Raw genomic sequence first — 25,319 nt, forward strand, 5'->3', positions numbered from 1 at the left:
GGGATGCAATGCTGCCAGATTTACCAATAACCAAAATGCAAAGCATTCCCGATATTGGGCCCACAGCTAGCCCATAGTAGCCAAGGGACTACACATTGCAGCATGTAGTTCCAGCAGAGTTCCCCAGGAACCCTCCACCAGAAATGGCTGCTGTGCATTGCAGCCACCCTGACTGCACATGCATAGCGGCCCTGGTGACCACACTCAGTGCATCGCAGGGACGGGCTGCTGTCCCTGTCTGTGCAGATAAAAACACCTGATATAACCACATTCTGCAATGCGATCCTGGGCACTAATATCATGCCCAGGTTGGATTGCGAATGTGATTATTGATAAATGGGCCTGTCCCAGAGTCTTTCTACAGCAATCCCCACAGCTGGGGCACCCAGTGTTACCTGTATTCAGATCTCAGACCAGCCAAAGGTCAGCATGCGGGGGAAGGGATGGTTGGTAAACACAAAAAAACTAAACCTAACTTAATTCATGTAACTTGTACAGACATACACATCTGCAGCAGATGAATGAATTGGCAATTGTTCTTTACACATGCCCAATGGCCTGACACTATGAGTCTCTCAGTGAGCAAGGGGGGGGGGGGGGGGGGGTTATATCAAAGCTTGGAGAGAGATAACGTGGAGAGAGAAAAATACCAACCAACAATTAGCTCCTGTCTTTTTTCAAACACAGCCTGTAAATGCAGTTAGTTAATGTTTTCATACCTCCCAACTGTAGCCTGGATGTAATTGGGACTACTGCGCGGTGAACCCGAAAAGGGGTGGTGACCTCGCTCATGGGGGCATGGCCTCACCCAAGTGGGTGTGGTCTCACCAAACGGACCATTTTTCAGCCTTTTGGGGGCGTGCCCAGCGCTCCCCGAGCAGCTGGGCAGCCCCCTACTCCCTTCCTGACACTGAATTCATGCCATGCGCATGCACACAGCATGTATTCAGTGATCACCACCTGCTTTGCAGAGCAGCAAGTGATCAAAGCCTCCCTAAACTGCCCCCCCCCCCCACCCGCGGGACAATGCTGCCCGGGGGAGGGAAAACAGGACAGTGTCCGAGTAGCGGGACTGTCCCGCTGGAATTGGGACAGTTGGGAGGTATGTGATTGGCTGGTACTTTATCTCCCTCTCTCCAAAGTTTGATACATAAAGATGTGGTTACAGTAGCAGTTGTCTCTCCTGGAGTGGGGAGGAAATACATGTTTATCATACCTGCAGTAACATATTTTACCTTCACGGTATGTACATAGAATCATATAATCGTAGTATTGAAACAGCAAGAATGGGAATTTTATAGGAATGTTTATATTTCTGACACATTAGACAAAAAAAACCCAACAACCACAAAACAAAGCAGGGCAAATATGATTACGTGAAAGCTGTAAGGCCCTTTCTTTAGGGCAATCCTCCAACAACAACACTAGCAAAAGGTTAGTAGATTACAGACAATTTCCTACAGAACATGCCTAGCATTGACACCAACTAGTGTTTAGTATACAGCCAGAAAACATTATTTAAAGGAACATCGAACTGCTGAACTTTATTTCAGGAAATCCTACCAACAAAGAGCTTATTTAATGAAAGGGCTCATGTCATGTGTCCTATAAGCAACCAATCGGTCGTTTTGTAAACTGCACGTGAAAACAAATCTGTTTGATATCACTTTGACCGCAACATGTTAGTACTTGGCGGAGGAAACCTAATATTTAGCTTATGTAGACTCTGTACCAACCTTTGCCATCTTAATGATAAAATAAATGTGTAAAGGTTGCTTATGAAAGCGTGGATATTGCTCAGTATAGATACTGTTGCACAAGTCTCTATTTTTTGGTCAACTGATACGAGTATATTTGAGCACTTTTAACATCTTTAGTTACTCAGGTGAAAAGAGTAACTCCAGGGGCTTTCATCATGCACTAGAGATGATGTGGGGCTGTTTGGCCTATACAGCAGCAGGACTCCTTAGAGTTATAGCTGTGTGGAGGCGGTTTAATGCTGCAACTGCACGGCATAAAAGCATGTTTTATAGCATACACACGAGCAATCATTTGCCTTCAGCTAAATACAGCCACAACTTTTTAACCTGTAACACAGCCCAGTGCGATTACCTATTACAGTAAAAGAAAATAGTTTAGATTAGCACTTGTTAACACAATTCTCCATCTGCATACTTTCACAGTCTAAATCACGAACGAGCTGTAAGCAGCTCTCTATTATTCCAGAAGCTCTCTCCAAGGCAGTGGGTTGTACGTCATTCATTTTTGAAAAAGACTATAAATAGAATCTACCAGCAGTGTCAATAATTTATTTCTTTTGCTTCGGAGAGAAGCCTTTTTGTTTCATTGCCAGCATGGCTTAATGTACATGTTCCTGTGATAGATATCTTAAAGAACACTGCTGCAATGCAAAACAAACCTGTATTCCACAAGAACTAGAGCACCAGCAGTAGGATAAGCAAGGATACAAAATTATCTATATAACACACAATTATATTGCATGTGGATGTTCTTATTTATCACAGGTAGGAATGATGACAACATGGTAAGTCACCATGAGACTGACATCTTAGTGATCATAGGAGCAGAGCCGGCCCTAACCAATTTGATGCCCTAGGCAAGATTTTGGCTGGTGCCCCCTAGCACCACCGCTGGTAACGCCTCTGACCTTGCACCTCTTTTCCAGCACCATCACCCCTCACCCATAGCAGTCATTATTTTGGTGTTTGTATCCCCTATATTTTAAATAGGAACAGTCCGCACATTTGGCGCACAGCCCAAAAAGGGGTGTGTTTTTGCTGGCAAGAGGCATGACCACACAATAGTAACCCCAATTCCATTTACGCCACACAATACTGCAACTTTATTCACATTTGATCATGTGATCGTGTCCATAATTCATATTACATCCCACAGTAGTATCACCTTACCTGAAACGTTACTCCTCACAGTAGTGCCCCTTATTCACATTACATCACACTGAATTGCTCCTTATTCACATTACACCACACCATATTGCTCTTTATTCACATTAGATGACACAGTAGTGCCCTTTCTATACGCAACGCCACATAGTAGAGCACCTTATACACAATAATGCCACACATTAGTAATGCATTTATACACATAATTCCACACAGTAATGCACCTTACACATATGAGACACATTATTAATGTCCTTATAAACATAATGCGCCTTACACATTATGACAACCTTTATTAATGCCCTTTTACACATAATGGTGGTCATTCCGAGTTGTTTGCTCGCAAGCGGCTTTTAGCAGCTTTGCACACGCTAAGCCGCCGCCTACTGGGAGTGAATCTTAGCTTATCAAAATTGCGAACGAAAGATTCGCAATATTGCGAAAAGACTTCTCTGTGCAGTTTCTGAGTAGCTCGAGACTTACTCTTCCAGTGCGATCAGTCCAGTGCTTGTCGTTCCTGGTTTGACGTCACAAACACACCCAGCGTTCGCCCAGACACTCCTCCATTTCTCCAGCCACTCCCGCGTTTTTCCCAGAAACGGTAGCGTTTTTTCACACACTCCCATAAAACGGCCAGTTTCCGCCCAGAAACACCCACTTCCTGTCAATCACATTACGATCACCAGAACGAAGAAAAAACCTCGTAATGCCGTGAGTAAAAAAACAATCTTCATAGCAAATTTACTTGGCGCAGTCGCAGTGCGAACATTGCGCATGCGCAATTAGCGGAAAATCGCTGCGATGCAAAGAAAATTACCGAGCGAACAACTCGGAATGACCACCAATGTCCCTTACACATATTCCGTACATTATTAATGCCCTTATACACATAATGACACACATAGTGCCCCCTACACATTTGCTGCACATTATTAGTGCCCCTATACACATAATGACACACATACAGTAGTACCCTGTTACACATATGCCGCACATTATTAATGCCCTTATACACAGTGCCCCTACACATATGTTGCACATTATTAATGCATTTTTACATGACACACATAATGCTCCTTACACATATTCTGAACACTACTGCACAACCAACCCACTCACATGCACACAGCAATCACACTGCCACTAACACTGTGACCTCTGCCTCTGCTTGGATACAGATGTGTCCTCATAAATCTTGCCTCAATGCTAACGTCGGGCACCTTTTTTTATGAAAATGCATCTTATCTGCATTGCTATGTGGCTAGCATGCACAAGCAGCTTCTGCTGATTAAAATGATATGCAGCATGTCTATATACTGTGTGAGACTGTGGCTGTATCTGCATATGAAATGCTACACACAGAATATAGGCATGCCGCATATCATTTTAATCAGCAGAAGCTTCTGATGCCCCTAGGCATATCAAATGCCCTTGGCAATTTCCTAGTTTGCCTATGCCTATGGCCGGCTCTGCATAGGAGCATTGTGTAGATGTTTGCATGCAGAGTACTGCAAGTAGCTAGATGTACATACTGCTCACACAACTTACTGTAGTCTTCTCTGCCTTCACCCACCTGTTTTTAAAATGGATTAGAACTATGATAAAGGGATTGTAAACATTGGGATAAGATTGGATATTTGGCCAGCCTCCCTTTGTAGTTTTCTAGAGCAATCCCCACTGCTGGAACACCCACAATAACCTGTATGCAGATTCCAGAGCAGCCTCTGACATCATGCATGGGAGTGCTGGCAAACCAGACAAGCTGAACCTGCTATTTAATTAGCTGGGAATGGATTTGAAATGGCTCCAGTCTATCTGTCCCATATAGTACATACCAGTAAGATGGATACTTTGATACTCAAACTTAGTCAGATCAATTTCTTCAACAAACTGTTGCATGGATGAATCGGTAGCAGAGTGCCGGTAATGGTTGAGACCCTAGCAATAAAGGACACCCTACCACCACCACCATCATAGTACTACATTAGAGTAATATATAATCATAAATTACTTAAAGTAAATTTACATAAAGTACAAGTCTGATAACTAGCAATACTTATAACTATGGAATATGATTACTTGGTTACCAACCCAACATGTTTAAACACTGTGCATACCATAGCGAAGTCAGAATATAATTAGTTAGCATCAGGACCAACGCTAGGGTGTTTAGCATCCCCATACAAACTATAAATTTGCACCCACTTCCATAAGGAGTAGAACCACACTGCTTCTCATCCCCTCATAGCCTAAAGGCCCAATATAAGGAAAATGGAATTTTAAGTTTCCTCCTTCCTTCTGCCAGAAGGATCAGGGTTACCCCTTTTTCCCAGTGCTGGACATAGCTTCCCCTTGGGGAACAGATTCTTCAGCTTTTTCCACAAGAAGAAAGCATGAAAAGACATGTGGAGAGGGTGATCCATAATGGTCTTATCCCAACATCTCACCATAATCACAAATAATCTTATATAGCTGGGTAGTTTATATCACATACCATTAGGATTAGGGAGGCACTATTTTTTTTCTAATATATGTTTATTGTAGAATACTTACTATATGTCAATCACCATTCATTCTTATATGTTAACTAGATAGTAAAAGAGCGCAACACATAATTTAACATACTGTCGAAACACTTGAGGGCAGATAAGAACCATATGGCCCATCCAGTCTGCCCTTTAGGGTTAGGGTATTCAGGTTAGGGGTTAGAGTATTAGGGTTAGTTAAGGGGATTGGGTTACAGGTTAGGGCATTAGGGATAGGGTCTTTGGGTTGGTTTAGCAGTTTGGGTTAAGGGTTAAGGTATTAGGGATGGGATATTAGTTACAATCATAATGCTTTATGGGCAAAATAATTTGCATATGCTGAATGCAAATTAGTTTATCCATAATCCATTATGTCAATAATGTAATGTTGCTCTATCTCTCAGTTGAGATACAAGATTCAATTAATGCATAAAGCATATAGGGGGCATTTATCAAAGCTTGTAGAGAGATAAAGTACCAACCAATCAGCTCCTAACTGACATTTTTCAAACACTGCCTGTAAAATGGAAGGCAGAAGCTTATTGGCTGGTACTTTATCTCTCACAATTTTATCTCTCTACGAGCTTTGATAAAAACCCCCATTAGTATATATTAGAAATGAAAAAAAATATATATATATATATATAAAATATATATATAGTTCCCCTAATCCTAAAAGTTAAGGATATAAGGTGATATATAAAGAGGCTCACTAATAACTTAGTGGAGGAGAAGAGGCTGGTGGCCAATGAGCACAGATCGAGGGAGGGAACCCAGTTAGCAGGTAAAGCTCTCCAGCCCGACTCCTCCCTGCACTGCATACCTTGCTTACACATTGTGCCGACTCTGGTAAGCATGTTATAATATGTATAATGATCATAATTGCTGTAATTAGCTATGGTCTTCATGGGCTTTCTGAGTGTCTAAATGAAAATCACATAATTAAATTACAGTGGTATATACACATTTTCTATTTGATGACAAAATCCTTATTCAAGTTTGCTGATAAAGGCATTACTACAGCATGCATAATAGAGACAAGCTGGGTAGTATTAAACATTCAGGACAGCTCCAAAGTATCTTGAGATAAGGTTAGCTAAAAATTTCTAAATAAAATGGTAAATGTATCTTATTCTCAAACGTATATATGTCAGCGGTATCAGCCTCTCTACCCAGCACAGCACAGGCTGCTGTGTGCTGAGCTGCAGTGGGTCAGGGAGGCTGCATGATGTGCAGAGGGGAATGATCACACTGCTACCCCCTTCCCCCCTCATTGGATCTGTCCCTGGCTGAAGCTTGTACGCCACTCCCCCCCCCCCCCACCCCCACAGCACATACACGTACATAGAATTAAGCCTCATACCCTAAGTACCTGGGCCTGGCCCCTCTCTCCAGAGCCCTGGGTAAAAGGCATTGTATTTTCATATCCTACATTAGTATTGCATAATACAGTGGTAGAAATTGTCTTATTCAATACCAATAAAAAAAAAGCTGTCATGAAAAGTTCTAGCTTGCAGACACTAAAGTAGGGAACCAATCCATGTACTGCTTGTGCAGTACTCAAATGCGTGCCACTCTGAAGTGGTGGATTTCCCACTAGGCACCGGAGATGTGCCTAGAAGCACCACTTGCTGGTGGAAGCAACAGTAGGACCCGCCGCAGTAGATAAGCATGCAGTACACTTGGTTATCCTTTGATGCTCTCCTTCCCCTACGGCAGTGGCCGGGAATTAAGTAGTCAGGAACTCTTATCCATGAGTCAGTGAAATAGAGGATGAAGCCTGGTCATGCATGTGAAACGCGTTGATTGCGGAGCAACGAAACGGGAAGCCTGCACGCTAACCACCGTAGCGAGAAACCGATCGGTCTGCCGGCAGACACCTATACTTTCGGATGAGTGTGGCGCGCACCTCCGGTACAGGAATCTCAAGTGAGTACCAGTGTGGATTACAGTTTACACACCCGGCCAACGGGAGACGTTACAGAGAGGAATCACACTGTGTAATACCAGCACCTTTTTTCCAGTCTTGGAAATCATTTTTTTCCCTTCATTGAAAGAATTTTAAAACTGTCCGTTATCTGCTTGACTACAACGGAACATACAGACTGAAATATTCATATGGAACATACAGTTGTGCTCATTAGTTTACATACCCTAGCAGAATTTGTGATTTTCTGGCCATTTGTCAGAGAATATGAATGATAACTCACAAACTTTTCTTTCACTCATGGTTAGTGGTTGGGTGAAGCCATTTATTGTCAAACAACTGTGTTTACTCTTTTTAAATCATAATGACAACAGAAACTACCCAAATGACCCTGATCAAAAGTTTACATACCCCAGTTCTTAATACCGTGTATTGCCCCCTTTAACATCAATGACAGCTTGAAGTCTTTTGTGGCAGTTGTGGATGAGGCTCTTTATTTTGTCAGATGGTAAAGCTGCCCATTCTTCTTGCCAAAAAGCCTCCAGTTCCTGTAAATTCTTGGGCTGTCTTGCATGAACTGCACGTTTGAGATCTCACCAGAATGGCTCAATGATATTGAGTTCAGGAGACTGAGATGGCCACTCCTCCAGTATTTTCTGATATTTGTTCGGGATGCAAAGAAAAATCCACAAATAACTTCAGCTGAAATACAGGACTCTCTGAAAAAAAGTGGTGTGGTTGTTTCAAGATGCACAATAAGGAGGCATTTGAAGAAAAATGGGCTGCATAGTCGAGTCGCCAGAAGAAAGCCATTACTACGCAAATGCCACAAAGCATCACGCTTACAATACTTCAAACAGCACAGAGACAAGCCTCAAAACTTCTGGAACAAAGTCATTTGGAGTGATGAGACCAAAATTGAACTTTTTGGCCACAACCATAAATGTTACATTTGGAGAGGAGTCAACAAGGCCTATGATGAAAGGTACACCATTCCTACTGTGAAACACGGAGGTGGATCGCTGATGTTTTGGGGATGTGTGAGCTACAAAGGCACTGGAAACTTGGCCAAAATTGATGGCAAGATGAATGCAGCATGTTATCAGAAAATACTGGAGGAAAATTTGCACTCATCAGCCCGGAAGCTGCGCATGGGACGTACTTGGACGTTCCAACATGACATGATCCAAAACACAAGGCCAAGTCGACCTGTCATTGGCTACAGCAGAATAAAGTGAAGGTTCTGGAGTAGCCATCTCAGTCTCCTGACCTCAATATCATGGAGCCACTCTGGGGAGATCTCAAACGTGCAGTTCATGCAAGACAGCCCAAGAATTTACAGGAACTGGAAGCTTTTTGGCATTCAGAATGGGCAGCTTTACCATCTGAGAAAATAAAGAGCCTCATCCACAACTGCCACAAAAGACTTCAAGCTGTCATTGATGTTAAAGGGGGCAATACACGGTATTAAGAACTGGGGTATGTAAACTTTTGATCAGGGTCATTTGGGTAGTTTCTGTTATCATTATGATTTAAAAAGAGTAAACACAGTTGTTTGACAATAAATGGCTTCACCCAACCACTAACCATGAGTGAAAGAAAAGTTTGTGAGTTATCTTTCATATTCTCTGACAAATGGCCAGAAAATCACAAATTCTGCTAGGGTATGTAAACTTATGAGCACAACTGTAAGTCCATTTGAATAACTTACGATTACCATCTAGCAAGTATAAGCAGAGTAAAATGCTGACGCATATCTACTTATCGTCAGCTCACATTATAGGTTTGTCTTGTATTGTCAGTGTTAAATGTTACTTGTATACCGGTATTAGAACTAACCAAATTCACATATATATATTTTTTTGTATTTTTAAATTTATATATCTTACAATAAATTCATTTACAGATATATATGCATTGATTATTGTTTATAGTGAGCGCTGGGAAATTACATCTCTATTTTTTTACCTATATCTATAGGGAAAGTGGAAAACCATATTTTTTTCCATAGCTGCTACTTGAAACATTAAAGTGCTAGCGCAGCTCTCTATCCCAAACTTAGTGAAACAGAGGAGCCAGGACTGGAGACACAGAGGAGGGCCTGCTGCTCAGCCAGCCAGATTGAGACCACGCAGAATAGAAAAATAAATAAATAAATAAACTGTAAGTGAAGCAGCGCATGAACAAGGATAAAGATAAGGTGAGGGATATGTGTGTGTGTGTGTGTGTGTGTGTGTGTGTGTGTGTTGGGGGGTGGCAGAGAAAGGAAAGCAGGGGATATTTACTAATTTATAGATAAAGAGTAGGGGACCAGCAGTAGCGAATCTTGCCACGGGCAAGCAGGACTGTTGCCCGGGGTGCTGCCTTCCGGAGGGCGCCGGCGCCATCCGGAGGGTGCTGCACCATGGCAAGATCCACTACTGTTTGGCAGTGCTCCCCGCTGTGAAGGGAACTAGACGCTACCAGTCTAGTTTCCCTTCATTATGGAGAGGACCTTTGCTGTGCGGTGCATTGTGGGACTGGCACAGACGCTAGGGGTCATAATTGACTTCTAGTGTCTATCTATGCTGTGCTATGGGAGAGACATCATGACGTCTCTCCCATAGATCAGAGGAGAGGAGCGGCGCCGGCCTGCAGCCGTCGGGAATCAGGAGCGGGGATAGTAAGTATTATTATTTTTTTTTTTTGTAAGCGGCACTACTCTACAGGGGGCACAAATGGGGGCATAACTCTACAGGGGGCGTAACTGACCATGCCCCTGTATGAAGCCACGCCCCTATTTTTCGCCCGGGGCGCCACAAGGGCTAGAACCGGCCCTGGGGACCAGCACTGTACAAAAGACCTGTATATACCTAGTGGGGTTAGCAATGGCAAAAAGTATATATACTGTACTAGAATACCTAGCATATATAAAAATGAAAATATTTAATACTAACACTGTATGTATCACAATACAACATACAAAAAATAAGAGACAAATACAGTATTCTAAACAATATATTCTAATAAAATAGCCATTTTGCAGACATACAGTATAATGGCATAGGAATCCAATGCTATTAATATACAACAGTCGACCCAATGTTATGCAGTGTAAAAAAGGCTTTGATAACACATAAGCCAGCTAGCCAATATAGTATTCCAAATCCATATTACAATGATGGCTATTCCACTTAAAGATATTTGAGAAAATCTGGAACTTACAAGTTCATCCAATAATGAAAATAATAAAATTGGTACTGGTATGTGTATGTGTGTGTGATTGATTCTGGACTGAGAATGCAACCTGCCAATATGCTTACAATAAACAATGTGCAATATGTAAAGTACAGCACAGTGAGTTGTACCATTAGACACATAAATACACTTACATTGGCATTCTTTACAACATTTGCCAGGAACAAATGCAGGTGCAGAATAAGCTGGACAAGTCGGTTCTGTGCATATTAATGTTTCACACTGAACAGTGCCATTCTGTGGAATAAAAATCAAATCAAATCATGTAAATTACCATTGCAATATACAGACATACAGAATAATAGGATTAACATTTAAAAGCTGTGTCACAAAGTAAATTAAGAGGCTCATGATGAGATTAGAAATATCCTAAAGACCAAAATAAATAGGAAGAAGAGAATGCTTCATATCTGTAGCAATAGACATTAAAATGGTTACTATCAATCTAGCAATCATATCTGCTGTATCTGAACCGTTTATATTTTTACTTAAGCCTTTAATAAATGAATATAATTGTACTGCATCAGTAGGGTAACCAATCGTAGGGTCCATAGGTCACATTAGGCAATTTAACACATTAAAAAAAGGAATAATAATCCACAAGTTACATTATCAACAATAATATATTAAACAAAACAACGTACCTAAACTGAAAACCATACATGATTTTCAAATAATCATTGGTATTCTTCCTGTTGTGGAATCAATTATATATTATAGCTGTTTCTAACCTATCAAAACTGAAGATTTCAAAAGACTTCTCTAATAACTTGAAAAGAAAGTATTTTGTGCTAAGAAATCTTCTCCCTTCTCTACATTATAGAACTTGCAAGCAATCACCACTCCATCATTATTTCAGTTTGTTGTTGCTTTCTTCTACTTATTTCCTATTAATGCTGCAAAGATGCTGCTAATTTAAAAAAGTTTTTTTTTTTTTAGTTATGAGAAAAGAAACATTCTCTGCAAATCATCTGAATAAAAATTGGGGCCGAGGTTGACAAAACAGAGATAATGAGCTTACAAAAATATCTTGTTTATTAATTTAATTATTTTTAAAAATACAGTTTAATCGTACACTCTTCAAATTTTAGGATAATTAATAACTCACAAATTAGACCTTAAAAATGCAATGTTTCATTTTATTGGTAGTCTCATCAACATACATTAATCCACTAAAGTATTTTATACTTTGTAAGCTTGCGAGCAGGGCCTTCCTACCTCTATGTCTGTCTGTTATTACCCAGTTTGTCTTATCACTGTTGTTTCCAATTGTAAAGCGCAACAGAATATGCTGTGCTATATAAGAAACTGTAAATAATAATACTACATACTACATTTGCAGCATCTACAATGGTGAAGTGTAATGGCTATTAATCAAGAATGTTGTTCCTGCACATGGGTGACCTTAATTTTCGCTTGCCAATTAATCTTGCAGGTTCCTATGACGTAAAGTGTGCTAGCAATGGTCTGTCTCATGACTCTGGCGGAAACTAACAGACATCAGAACTTATACATGGGTCCTTGCCCGCTTCACTTCCTCCAACAGTTCACTCTTTCTGGTGAACAAGCACAAAACCTACAGCAAACACTTTGCAAAACAAGACCAGCTTCACGCGCAGGATAGCAGTTCCATTTGGAATTATATAAAAGTATTTAGTCACAACAATTATTGTTTATATAAATCATTGGTACTTGTTAATGATATGGGCACCATGGTATTTCATTCAGAGGTGCACAAACCGATATTCCATCATTTCAAATTTGCTGCCAGTGAATAATTTATCATGACAGAAATTCAGCGGGAGATGAGATTTGAACACAGCAACATCCACTGTGTAAACCATTAGCTGAAACAGTGGTACAGTGGAGCCAGTTAACTGAACACATACCAGAAAATCTGTTAAATGTGAAGATATTTATTTTTAAAATAACTGTGTATAATAGATTTTTTTTTTTAACACCGTACTTTTAGGTGTAAAATCAATTTTGATAATAAAACAGTTCTACAATCAACAATTATATAACGTCCATGCATTACAGAGACTATTGATATGTCCTAAAAACCAACCTGGGCTTATTTATTGACGGTTACTTATATCGCACCAGAATTTTCTGTTGCTCTTTACAATTAGGAAAAAAAATTGTAATAAAACAATACTGGGTAATAACAGACAGACAAAGAGGTAGGAGGGCCCTGCTTGCAAGATTACAGTCTAGAGGGAAATATACATTGAGACACAAGGATAGGTGCAACATATTGCATACAGTATTTCCCCAATACAGCTGGTGACAAGTCTGGAGATTACTGTAGGTATATTTGAGTATCATTCACATACAGATACCTAAATTTAAAAAAGCTGAACGCTTGCCAAAAGACATAGTATAGATTGAGAAGAGAAGGTGAATTCAGAGAAACAAACAGTGAAAGGATAAGTAGGATCGCATTGCAATCGCATATCTTCCTCCTTTCTCCCCTTCACCTGTGCTACTGCGCATGTGCCAACGGACATCGGCAAATGTGCAGGAAGGAGCCACTGGGGAGGGGAGACGGCATCACCTTCTATTATGTCTCTGGGCAGGTGTGGTATTGAAAGTCGACAGTAACTATGTCGACAATGTCTAGGTCGACCACTATTGGTCGACAATGTCTAGGTCGACCACTATTGGTCGACAGTAACTAGGTCGACAGGGTGTCTAGGTCGACAGGGTCTTTAGGTCGACATGTTCTAGGTCGACAGGTCAAAAGGTCGACATGAGTTTTTAATGTTATTTTGGTGTCGTTTTCTTCATAGAGTGACCGGGAACCCCAAATAGTGCACCGCGTCCCCTCGCATGGCTCGCTTCGCTCGCCATGCTTCGGGCATGGTGCCTTCGCTCCGCTACCGCTTCGCTCGGCACAGATTACCGTTCCAATCGTAGTCCACGTGGATCGTTAAGTATGAAAAGGTTCAATAAAAGAAAAAAATTGTGAAAAACTCATGTCGACCTTTTGACCTGTCGACCTAGAACATGTCGACCTAAAGACCCTGTCGACCTAGACACCCTGTCGACCTAGTTACTGTCGACCAATAGTGGTCGACCTAGACATTGTCGACCTAGTTACTGTCGACTTTCAGTCCGGATCCCCTCTGGGCACCTGGCATAAATGTATGCCACTGCTTGGAGTTACAGATTTACGCCACTTAAGTTCTACTTTACGTAAGAGTTTTTGTAGGTATCTTCTTACTTTACAGTGCCATGGTTGTCATCTAAGATTACATGAAGTGTGATGGAGCTAGAGCCACTTCATCAAGGGCTATTTCTAGAGTCTGGTTCAGGTGTTATGCAGCAATCTTAGCAGAAGTAAATGTAGAATGGTGAGAGCAGTTGTTGCAGAGAGAAACACATACTTACCTACTTTGGGGTACATTTACTAATCAGTGATAAGAGCGGAGAAGTGAGCAAGTGGAGACGTTGCCCATGGCAACCAATTAGCACTGAAGTAACATCTATAATTTGCATACTATAAAATGATACAGAGCTGCTGATTGGTTGACGGGGAAATTTCTCCACTGGCTCACTTCTCCATTCTTATCACTGCTTAGTAAATGTACCCCTTTGTCTGTCTCCGGAGAAGCCCAGAGAGGAGACGCTGCAGCCCACTTTGAGGAGCAGGGCTGGATTGACAGATCACTAGGCTCCGCCCCCACCATGGAAAAACTACCACGATCCATGGGTCCACGGGATGGGGACAGGGCTTAATGATTACTGACTGATCTACAACCACCACTGTCATGCAGTTCTTTCTCACTGCCCAAAAGGCCAAAAAAAGAGTGAGGGAGGGAAAAACACAAGAAAAAGAGACAGAGCCTTGCCTTGCACTTGCTGAAGTAAATTATCTACTCCCTTAAACCCTATCACCCCTACATGCTATAGGCCAGTGATGGGGAACCTTTGGCACTCCAGCTGTTGTTGAACTACACATGCCAGCATGCCCTGCTACAGCTTTGCTATTTGGCCATGCTAAAACTGTAGCAGGACATGCCGGGATGTGTAGTTCAACAACAGCTGGAGTGCCAAAGGTTCCCCATCACTGCTTATAGGCTGACAAAACAAAACAACTTTTAACACCATACATCCCTGCACTGAATTACCAACAATACAGCCCACTACCTAGGGGTTACAGCCATTAAAAGTGCACTCTCTTCATGAACAGCATACAGATGGAGCCTCCCTCATTGTTGCAGTTTCTCTGCCTAAACGGAGTATTTGTCGCGTCTTAGCTATAGCTCAGGTTGTTAAGTTGTTGCATGGAGAGGCTTGTTGAGGTGCAACAACATACACAGCATGCAATACACATATTCACCACTGGGTGGCTAATGCGCCACTAATCCAGTACTGTAGAGCGAATAGCTGTGGATGGATACACAGTACAGTAATTGTACTGTAATAGTGTACTCTTAGTAAGCTCTGGCAAATGGCCAGGGACAACTGTAATGTTATACACACAGACCAACGGTAACACGGAGAGAGTCAATCAGGAACATGAAGTATACAGCATACTGTAAATAAAGGGATGCTGTATGCAATGGGGAGGCCCAGGAAGAAGTACAGTAAACTCAGTCTCATAAAAATAAGACTCTCGGAATTTGAAAAGTCACACTTGTATGTTTGTCTACTAAGTAGCAGTTTTTTTCTAATTCTGACAGTCTACCTGTGTGCATGTCTGAGACTGTATACAAAGTATGACAGGACTGGTTTCGGCAAAATTAGAAAAAAAACAGAAGGCACATTCATTTGTAAAGAGAGATGACTGGCCTGAGTGAGCAGTCATTTGCTGGGCAGCTCTGCTAACCTCACGCACGCGCAATGGTGATTTTCAGAAGCGACATCTGGTGGATGATAACTGGTATTACACTCACTGGTAACGCCATGCGCCTCTCTAAGCTCTATGTGCCACTCTGCAACAAAACATGCTGCCTTGCGACCAGGCACACTGCGACTCCGTGATTCGGACAAACACAATAGATGGTATAGATGAGCGAGGCTCCATCTGTAGGGAGGCGAAAAATTACAACCTGGAAGCACTTCATTATGAAAATCTTTCTTTGGGGCCCATTTATCAATGAGTGATAAAACTCATTGTGAATGATAAAACTTGTTGCTTATGATAAATGGTGCTCCAGCCAATCAGCTCTCAACTGTAATTTTTCAAACACATGACACTTAGGAGCTGATTGGCTAGACACCATATACCATACGCAACAAGTTTTATCATTTACTTTATAATTCAGTGATACATGAGCTCTTATCTATTATTTATTATTATTATTTTTATCTACCTTACATTTAGGGTAAAACAATCTTAACTTACAGTACACTGTGAGAAGTGAAATAAGCAAATACAGCTGGTAACTGACAGTTCTGTAACAAACAGTAAGATCACAAAAGCTGTTATGATGCTAGCCAGTTACATGATCAGCCTTCTGAAGCGATAAATCTCAACCTGCCTTCACTTTACCACTTCTTATAAGCTAATCCATCCACCAAACTATATCTCCATCTATGTTCCAATCATTATTTTCATTTAGAAAATTAGATTATAAAAAGCTTACTTTACAATAGAGGTTCCCAAAATCATTCCTTAAGGCACCCTAATGGTCCAGGTTTTTGTTAAACCATGCTTGGGCACACGTGACCTAATTAGGACCACGGTCCATTTTATTCACTATCTGTGCTCAGTCATGGATTTCCTTAAATCTGGACAGTTAGGGTGCCTTGAGGACCAGGTTTGGGAACCTCTACTTAACACAGTAAGGAAGAAATGTACTTACCCCAGGAGATTGATAAAGCAGAGAAAGAGAAAAAGTACCAACCATTGAAAATCCCCAGATGTTGGTGATAAGAGGGTATTAAAGAGCACCTCTCCTTCATAACTCCTAATAACAGTTGTCAACTACACCATTTGATAGAGGATGATGTACCTGTCTGTAAATATGGGATTCCCAATAGGCAGATTGTACCTAAACTATAATCTTGCTTAATTGTGGCGGTAACTGCTTTTTCCAAAATTGTGCTACTGAGCTTTTCGTAGCTATCAGTATTTGACCTAAAACATTATGTTGTTTCAGTATTTGTATGGGTTAGACTTGAAGCAGGGCAACTAGAGGGAAGGGCTGTATTATAGGGGGTAAAAACCTGGGATCCAGTGATCATCAAGCAGTATGGTGCAGCATAAAGACAGAATGACATCTCATTCAAAAACAAAGGTGTTGGATTTTAGGAAGGCTGATTTTGTAGGGATGGGAAAATCTGTAAGCGATTCTTTGGCAGAGTGGAAGAACTTGGAAGCAGTGCAGGATAGGTGAGAAACATTAAAAAGTGCAATATTAAAGGCAACAGACCTTTGTGTCAAAGTGTTAGGAAAAACACAAGGAAAAGGAAGCCAGTGTCGTTTGCGAAAGAAGTAGCAAATATTGTGAAAGCAAAAAAGATGGCTTTCGGATATATAAGCAGACACAAAATAATGCATACAGAGGGATATAGCTTGTTAGACAGAAGGAGACTAAGAAGGTAATCAGATGTGCAAAGGCCAAAGCTGAGGAGAAAATGGCCCAGTCTGTGGGTAAAGGGGGCAAAACTTTTTTTTAGGTCTATAAGCGAAAGAAGAAAAACAAAAGGTGGAATAATAAAACTAATGATAGAGACTGGGAGTCTTGTTGAGGGAGACAATGTAATAGCAGATCATCTTAATAATTATTTTTGCTCAGTATTCATTACTGAAAGAGAGGGGAAGGAGCCACAGTTAAGTTGCAGGGATATTCAGGAAAATGAAACAAGTACATTTACAGAGGAGAAGGTCATAATAGAACTCTCAAAGCTGAAAGTGTAAATATATGGGGCCAGATGGGATACATCCAAGGATACTAAAAGAATTTAAAGAGGTGCTGGTAGCACCATTAACAGAATTATTCAACCAGTCATTAGCTACAGGAGTACTTCCAGAGGACTGGAAAAGTGCGAACGTAGTCCCACTGCACAAAAGTGGAAGCAAGGAAGGGGCAAACAACTACAGACCAGTGAGTCTTACATCAGTAGTAGGGAAACTGATGGAAACTCTTAAAAGAAAGAATTGTAGATTATCTCAAATCCAGCAATTTACAGGATCCCAAACAGCATGGATTCACTGGGGGGAGATCATGTTTAACAAATCTTATTGACTTTTTTGACTGTGTGACTAAAGCAATGGATAAAGATGGAGCCGTGGATATAGCTAATCTAGACTTTAGTAAGGCTTTTGACACTGTTCCACATCGCAGACTGCTAAATAAACTTGGAAGCTTGGGTTTGGTTACTAGGATTATTGAATGGATAAGATCTTGATTGCAGGATAGAAAACAGAGAGTTGTGGTAAATGAAGTGCATTCACAGGAGGGAAATGTTACCAGTGGAGCACCCCAAGGATCTGTACTTGGACCAGTGCTTTGTAATATCTTTATTGGTGACACTGCAAATGGCAATAAAGGGAAAGTATGCTTTTTGCAGATGACACAAAGGTATGCAACAGGGTAGACACACAAGGTGGGGTAAAACAAATGATTGAGGACCTAGGTAGACTAGAGGAATGGTCAAGAGTGTGGCAATTACAGGTTAATGCCAGAAAATGCAAAATCATGCACTTGGGTCTCAAAAATCCAAAGGCTAAATATAGGATTAATGGCACTATACTGGAAACTACTGAGGAGGAAGGGATCTAGGAGTCACTATTTCAGGTGACTTAAAGGCAGGTAAGCAATGTAACAAAGCAATGAGGAAGGCTAGTCAGATGCTTGGCTGCATTGGGAGAGGAATCAGCAGCAGAAAGAAATAAGTAATAATGCCACTGTATAGGTCATTGGTACGGCCTCATCTAGAATACTGTGTTCAATTCTGGAGGACATATCTTCAAAAGAATATTATTACATTAAAGAAGGGCAACTAAAATGGTGCATGGCCGACATCACAAAACATACCCAGAAAGACTAAAAATCTCAATATGTATAGTTTGGAGCAGAGAAGGGAAAGGGGGGACATGATAGAAACTTTCAAATATATCAAGGGTTTTAACAAAGTCTAGGAGGGAAACATTCTCCAAATGAAGAGAAGCAATAGGACACAAGGACATGCACTGAGACTGGACGGGGGAGGTTCAGGGGAAATTTGAGGAAAAATAACTTCACAGAAAGGGTAGTGGACAAATGGAATAGCCTCCCATTAGAAGTGGTGGAGGCTAAGACAGTAGAGCAATTTAAACATGCATGGGATAGACATAAGGATATCCTTACAAAGAAATAAGGATCAAATAAGGTTTGAGATAAAAATATGGTAAAAAACAGGAGCAGACTAGATGGTCCAAGTGGTTCTTATCTGCCATCAAATTCTATGTTTCTATGTTTCTATTATATGGTCTCTAACTTTCAAAACGAACTTAAAAACCTCTTGCCATACCTGCTGAACACGCTGGCACTGCCAGAAGGTATAAAATATGTCCACGGTGGATGAACAATTCCTCCAACACAATTTAGATTGTGAGGGCCACATTTTACATAATTTTATTGGGGTGAGGTATAAGCTGTGAAGTAATTTAAATTGTAGCACAGCATGATTGCGCCATTTAGACATAATGTGCACTAAGATAGTTTCCCACTGTTTAGTCGTAAACGTAGTGTGTACCTCTGCTTTCCATTGTTATTGGGTTTTAGCTTTATTATCTGGATAAGAGATTAATAAATGAGAGTACCAAAAGCCAACAGAACCCATAATAGAACAGGTTACCATTCCCAATCGTAGTACACGTAGATCGTAAAGTAAGAAAAAGTAAAAAAAAAAATCTGAAAAACTATTGTCGACCTTTTTCCATGTTGACCTTGTTTATGTTGCCCTTATGGCCGTGTTAACCTATTTCCGGTGTCGACCTGGTCACTGCGGCCAATAGGCGTCGACCTAATGGATGTCGACCTAGAGTCTGGATACCAAAGTATTCACCTGTGGGAAGATCAAACTGAGGGGCAGATGTATTAACCTGGAGAAGGCATAAGGAAGTGATAAACCAGTGATATGTGCAAGGTGATAAACACACCAGCCAATCAGCTCCAAGATGTAAATTAACAGTTAGTATCTGATTGGCTGGTGTGTTTATCACCTTGCACATATCACTGGTTTATCACTTCCTTATGCCTTCTCCAGGTTAATACATCTGCCCCTGAGCCTGCAGTGCAGCAAAAGGAATAACTGAACATCCCCGCCAAACATCTGCAATTTGATGAATTACTTTATTTCACCATAAATTGAGGTTAATATCTGGAATGAACCTAGAAAATGCTCCTAATGACAGATTACCAAATGGCCAAACTAATCCCTTGTTTGAAGACACCAATTTATCCCATTTTTTATGGGAATCAAGAATAGTTTGGGGTGTGTGGGCATTTACAGGATGGAGGAGTCCACAGCAAATCCTGTAAGGGAGCTTTTTCTAAATTGACCAAGGTTTAATTGCAGGCGCTATCAACCAGTTGCTGAGTTTGTTAGGTTCCTGGTGCTCAGAACAAGGGAGATGTTGCGTAGTGAGTCCTGAGCACCAGAACGTGATGCTGAAACAAGGTGTGGTGTGGAAATAGCCCCTAGCACCCTACCTCCGTTGTTTTACCCGTGTGGTCAGTTCACGCCTGCATGACTATGGTTTCTTGGGCCCATGGCAGCCGCGTTTGAAGGGCGGATTAGGTCTGCCCAACTCCGATGCCCCCGCAGGTCTTAAAGGGAGACAAAGCATGACCTAAGACAGGGTAATAACAAGGGGACCTCTAACTGAAACAACCAAAGCCAGGGGCTACTGACTAGCCTAAAACTAAATGTATGTACGGCTTGCCGCCAAAGGAAAAGAACAACCAAAGGAAATGCTGTCCACACGCCGACACAATACTTTTGTGTACCGGCGGTGACAGCATAAGCAGAACCCTCTGCAAATAACCAGTAACTAAATATAACAAAGGAATACAGCGGCCTAGGCCGACGGATGCTGCAAAGCCGCTACTCACAGAACCGGTACAAATACTGGCAAACGGACAGGAACCCCCAATGCTGCCGAAACAGACTCTCAGAACTGGAGGACAGGCAGAATCCCAAACGACAGACCGGTGGACACCAAGAAGCCAGAAACTCGACCAGGCACAGGCAAAGCCACAGGACTTCTGGACAGGAATGCTTCACGGCAGGACACGGAATCAGACACAGGAACTGACACAGGAATCGACACAGGAACCGACACTGGAAGCAGCTAGACAGACACTGCTAGACAGGAGCTCAGGCACTGGCAGGGACTAGCTCAGAACTCAAGAACTCTGGAACCCAGGAAATATCACCAGCGTCTGTGAATTGCACTGAGCCAGCATATAACAGAGAGGCCTAATTAATTATGTTGTGCAGCTGCCCTGTTGCATGACTCCAAACTGACAAAATGCAATTAGCAGACAGGTGAGGCCAACCACATGGAAACAGGCTGCAATTACACAGACTCACCACTGACAGAAAACAATAATCTTCTAAACCAGAGCAAAGGGAAATCCTGGCCTGCAAGAGAACTAAAAACATAAAATAGGAATGAACCACTACCTGTGGTTCATAACAGTATTCTCTCCTTAAGGGTGAGCTCCGAGCACCCCATGACACAAACGGGGAACATAAACAGAAGTATAACATAAAATACATAACCAAAATGCAAACAGGAATGAGCCACAGCCATGGCTCATAACATTACCCCCCCCCCCTTGAGGAGGGGTCAAAGGACCCCAAAATTCAGACTTTTCAAAACAAAGGATACAAAAAAAAACCTGACACACTGGTCTAACAGAAACAAGCTGTGGCAACAGCTTGTAACGGTGCCCCCCCCTTGACGGTGGCCACTGGACACAAGACAAGGAGAAAAAAAAATCTTTTTTTTTTTTTTAATATCAAGGCAAGAGTCAATAATTATTTCTTTTTCTTCTTCTTCTTTTTACAAAGCTCTTGAGATCTGACCAAAGTAATTCCCCAAACATTGTCTGAACTGATGGTACCTCCCAGCAAGGCTGGGTTCAAATAAGAGATTGGTTTCTTAACCTTGGGAGCTAAACTTTCAGGCAAAGTACTACTATAAGAAGAAGACAGAAAAGCACATCCTGCAGTCAAAACAACGGGCTGAGACTCTTGTGCCGAGTTTACAGTATTTGGTGGACTCTCAGCAGACAAGACGGGTGACTTAGAGGAACCTGAACCAATTTCTTTGGAACCATATCTTTTAATAACTGCATCACTGAATGCTGGGGGATCCTGAAGAATGGGATCTTCAGCTTTCATTAGGCTGGTCGCCCACTCAAAAGGCTCTCCTCTAAAGGAATATATCAGATAGAGAACAATGTTCTCTGAAATGATGCCCAGAAATGGTCTAGACAACAAAATGGTGTAATAGTGTTTGTAAAGCGCCAGAAATTGGACTAAGTCCCCATCAAAGATTATAGATGTTGAGATATCAACAGAGTCAGGATCTGCTTCCTTCCCATCTGACTGACTAGAGTGCTTAGCTAGGACCTGGTCACTATTGACCTTACTCGAGGCTGAGACTTTCTGAACCCCACCTGGGGCAGTGACTTTCTGAACCCCACCTGGGGCAGTGACTTTCTGAACCCCACCCGGGGCAGTGACTTTCCGAACCCCACCCGGGGCAGTGACTTTCTGAACCCCACCCGGGGCAGTGACTTTCTGAACCCCACCCGGGGCAGTGACTTTCTGAACCCCACCCGGGGCAGTGACTTTCTGAACCCCACCCGGGGCAGTGACTTTCGGGAACCCCGCTGGGGTCAGCACCTCGGATTCTTTTACTGGGACCGGGCCGTTGGCCTCCCTCACTGGGACCGAGCCGTCAGCCTCCCTCACTGGGACCGAGCCGTCGGCCTCCCTCACTGGGACCGAGCCGTCGGCCTCCCTCTCTGAGTCGATAATTATCGAAACTTCTCCCGGGACTAAGAATTCCGGGACTTTTGCTGAAGCTATAACCTTCAGAACCTCCACTAACGCTATGCCTCTTGAGTCCTTTCCTGGGGAAGCGACTTCTAGACCCTTCTTTGGGGCTTTGTCTCTCGAGACCCCACTTGGGGATATTACTTCAAAGATCCCTTCTGGGGTTTTGCTTCTCGAGTTCCCTTCTAGAACTATGGTTTTAGACACCTTCTCTGGAGTTGCGCTTTTCAAGTCTCTACCTGGGGTAACAGCTTCTGAGACCCCTACTGGTATTGACACCTGAGCTATAATATTCGATGTCCCTCTATAACCTAGAGCATCGGGTACCGCTGCAGGACTCTGGGCATCGGGTACCGTTCCAGGACTCTGGGCATCGGGTACCGCTCCAGGACTCTGGGCATCGGGTACCGCTCCAGGACTCTGGGCATCGGGTACCGCTCCAGGACTCTGGGCATCGGGTACCGCTCCAGGACTCTGGGCATCGGGTACCGCTCCAGGACTCTGGGCATCGGGTACAGCTCCAGAACTCTGGGCATCGGGTACCGCTCCAGGACTCTGGGCATCGGGTACCGCTCCAGGACTCTGGGCATCGGGCACCGCTCCAGGACCCTGGGCACCGGGCACCGCTCCAGGACCCTGGGCACCACTCCAGGAACCTGGGCATCGGGCACCACTCCAGGAACCTGGGCATCGGGCACCACTCCAGGAACTTGCAACTCTGCTTCAACAGGAACCTCAAGAGAGGAGAGAAACATTCTCCTTTGGTTCCTGAATCTATAATGGGGCTCCCAAGCCCAAGGACCCCAATTATAGGACAGAGTGCTTTTAAGTGTGGGTTGTGTGACAAGTACCTCTGCCACAGTAGAGACAGGAGTAGGTCTTGTGTCCTGACTAAACTTGGCCAGAGGGCAGGACTTGTCGCCACACTTTGGCTTGCGCAACTCACAGGTCTGCCAATAGTGGCCTAAACCCCCACAATATAGGCATAAATCTAAGTTTCTGCGATGCAGACGCTCCTCTTCTGAGAGCCTGGGCCACAGAAAGCTTTCAAACTTTTTCTCTCTAATTAAACCTGAGGATTCTCTTGTCACCATATTGTGAGCAAGAGTCTCTTTAGAGGTAGATGAACTCTCAATAACTTCTGGCAAGATAAGCAAAATTTTAGTCAGAAGGTTTTGCAGTTGCTTTAAGGATTGCTGCAAAACTTCCAGTCGCTCAGGTTTCAAAGCACTGAAAGCAGAGTTCAGGGCTGAGAGAGATGCTTGCAGGGCTTGTATAGTAAGCATAGGAGGATTTCAAACTAGACAAGACAAGACTAGACACGATTTTTAAACTAGACAAGACAAGACTGGGCTGGATTTTTAAACACCGGACTGGATTCTGCACACTGAATTCTAGACAGGACTGGATTTTTAAACACCGGACTGGATTCTGCACACTGAATTCTAGACAGGACTGGATTCTAAACAAGACACTGGACTGGGCCAAAAAAGAAAAAGCTTTATTTCTTTTTTGTTGTATGGCTGGTGATAATGTTAGGTTCCTGGTGCTCAGAACAAGGGAGATGTTGCATAGTGAGTCCTAAGCACCAGAACGTGATGCTGAAACAAGGTGTGGTGTGGAAATAGCCCCTAGCACCCTACCTCCGTTGTTTTACCCGTGTGGTCAGTTCACGCCTGCATGACTATGGTTTCTTGGGCCCATGGCAGCCGCGTTTGAAGGGCGGATTAGGTCTGCCCAACTCCGATGCCCCCGCAGGTCTTAAAGGGAGACAAAGCGTGAACTAAGACAGGGTAATAACAAGGGGACCTCTAACTGAAACAACCAAAGCCAGGGGCTACTGACTAGCCTAAAACTAAATGTATGTGCGGCTTGCCGCCAAAGGAAAAGAACAACCAAAGGAAATGCTGTCCACACGCTGACACAATACTTTTGTGTACCGGCGGTGACAGCATAAGCAGAACCCTCTGCAAAAAACCAGTAACTAAATATAACAAAGGAATACAGAGGCCTAGGCCGACGGACGCGGCAAAGCCGCTACTCACAGAACCGGTACAAATACTGGCAAACGGACAGGAACCCCCAATGCTGCCGACACAGACTCTCAGAACTGGAGGACAGGCAGAATCCCAAACGACAGACCGGTGGACACCAAGAAGCCAGAAACTCGACCAGGCACAGGCAAAGCCACAGGACTTCTGGACAGGAATGCTTCACGGCAGGACACGGAATCAGACACAGGAACTGACACAGGAATCTACACAGGAACCGACACCGGAAGCAGCTAGACAGACACTGCTAGACAGGAGCTCAGGCACTGGCAGGGACTAGCTCAGAACTCAAGAACTCTGGAACCCAGGAAATATCACCAGCGTCTGTGAATTGCACTGAGCCAGCATATAACAGAGAGGCCTAATTAATTATGTCGTGCAGCTGCCCTGTTGCATGACTCCAAACTGACAAGATGCAATTAGCAGACAGGTGAGGCCAACCACATGGAAACAGGCTGCAATTACACAGACTCACCACTTACAGAAAACAATAATCTTCTAAACCAGAGCAAAGGGAAATCCTGGCCTGCAAGAGAACTAAAAACATAAAATACGAATGAACCACTACCTGTGGTTCATAGCAGAGTTGAGTCACTAGATAAGTTACTTGATAGTCTGGCAAGCTTTGGACCGCCAGGCCTCCCTG

The 25,319-nt window shown here is 42.7% G+C and overlaps 1 protein-coding gene across 2 annotated transcripts in view; it reads right to left on the bottom strand.

Moving 5' to 3' along the window:
- Positions 1-25,319, bottom strand: part of NELL2 (neural EGFL like 2) — a 489,529-nt gene that overhangs the window by 252,797 nt on the left and 211,413 nt on the right. For both annotated transcript variants that reach the window (XM_063927346.1, XM_063927345.1), the window contains one exon: positions 10,748-10,850. In XM_063927346.1, the coding sequence (XP_063783416.1) occupies positions 10,748-10,850 (103 nt within the window). The remainder of the gene's footprint in view (positions 1-10,747; positions 10,851-25,319) is intronic.

The sequence above is a fragment of the Pseudophryne corroboree genome, chromosome 6 (assembly GCF_028390025.1).
Source record: "Pseudophryne corroboree isolate aPseCor3 chromosome 6, aPseCor3.hap2, whole genome shotgun sequence".
In the NCBI taxonomy this organism is placed as follows: domain Eukaryota; kingdom Metazoa; phylum Chordata; class Amphibia; order Anura; family Myobatrachidae; genus Pseudophryne; species Pseudophryne corroboree.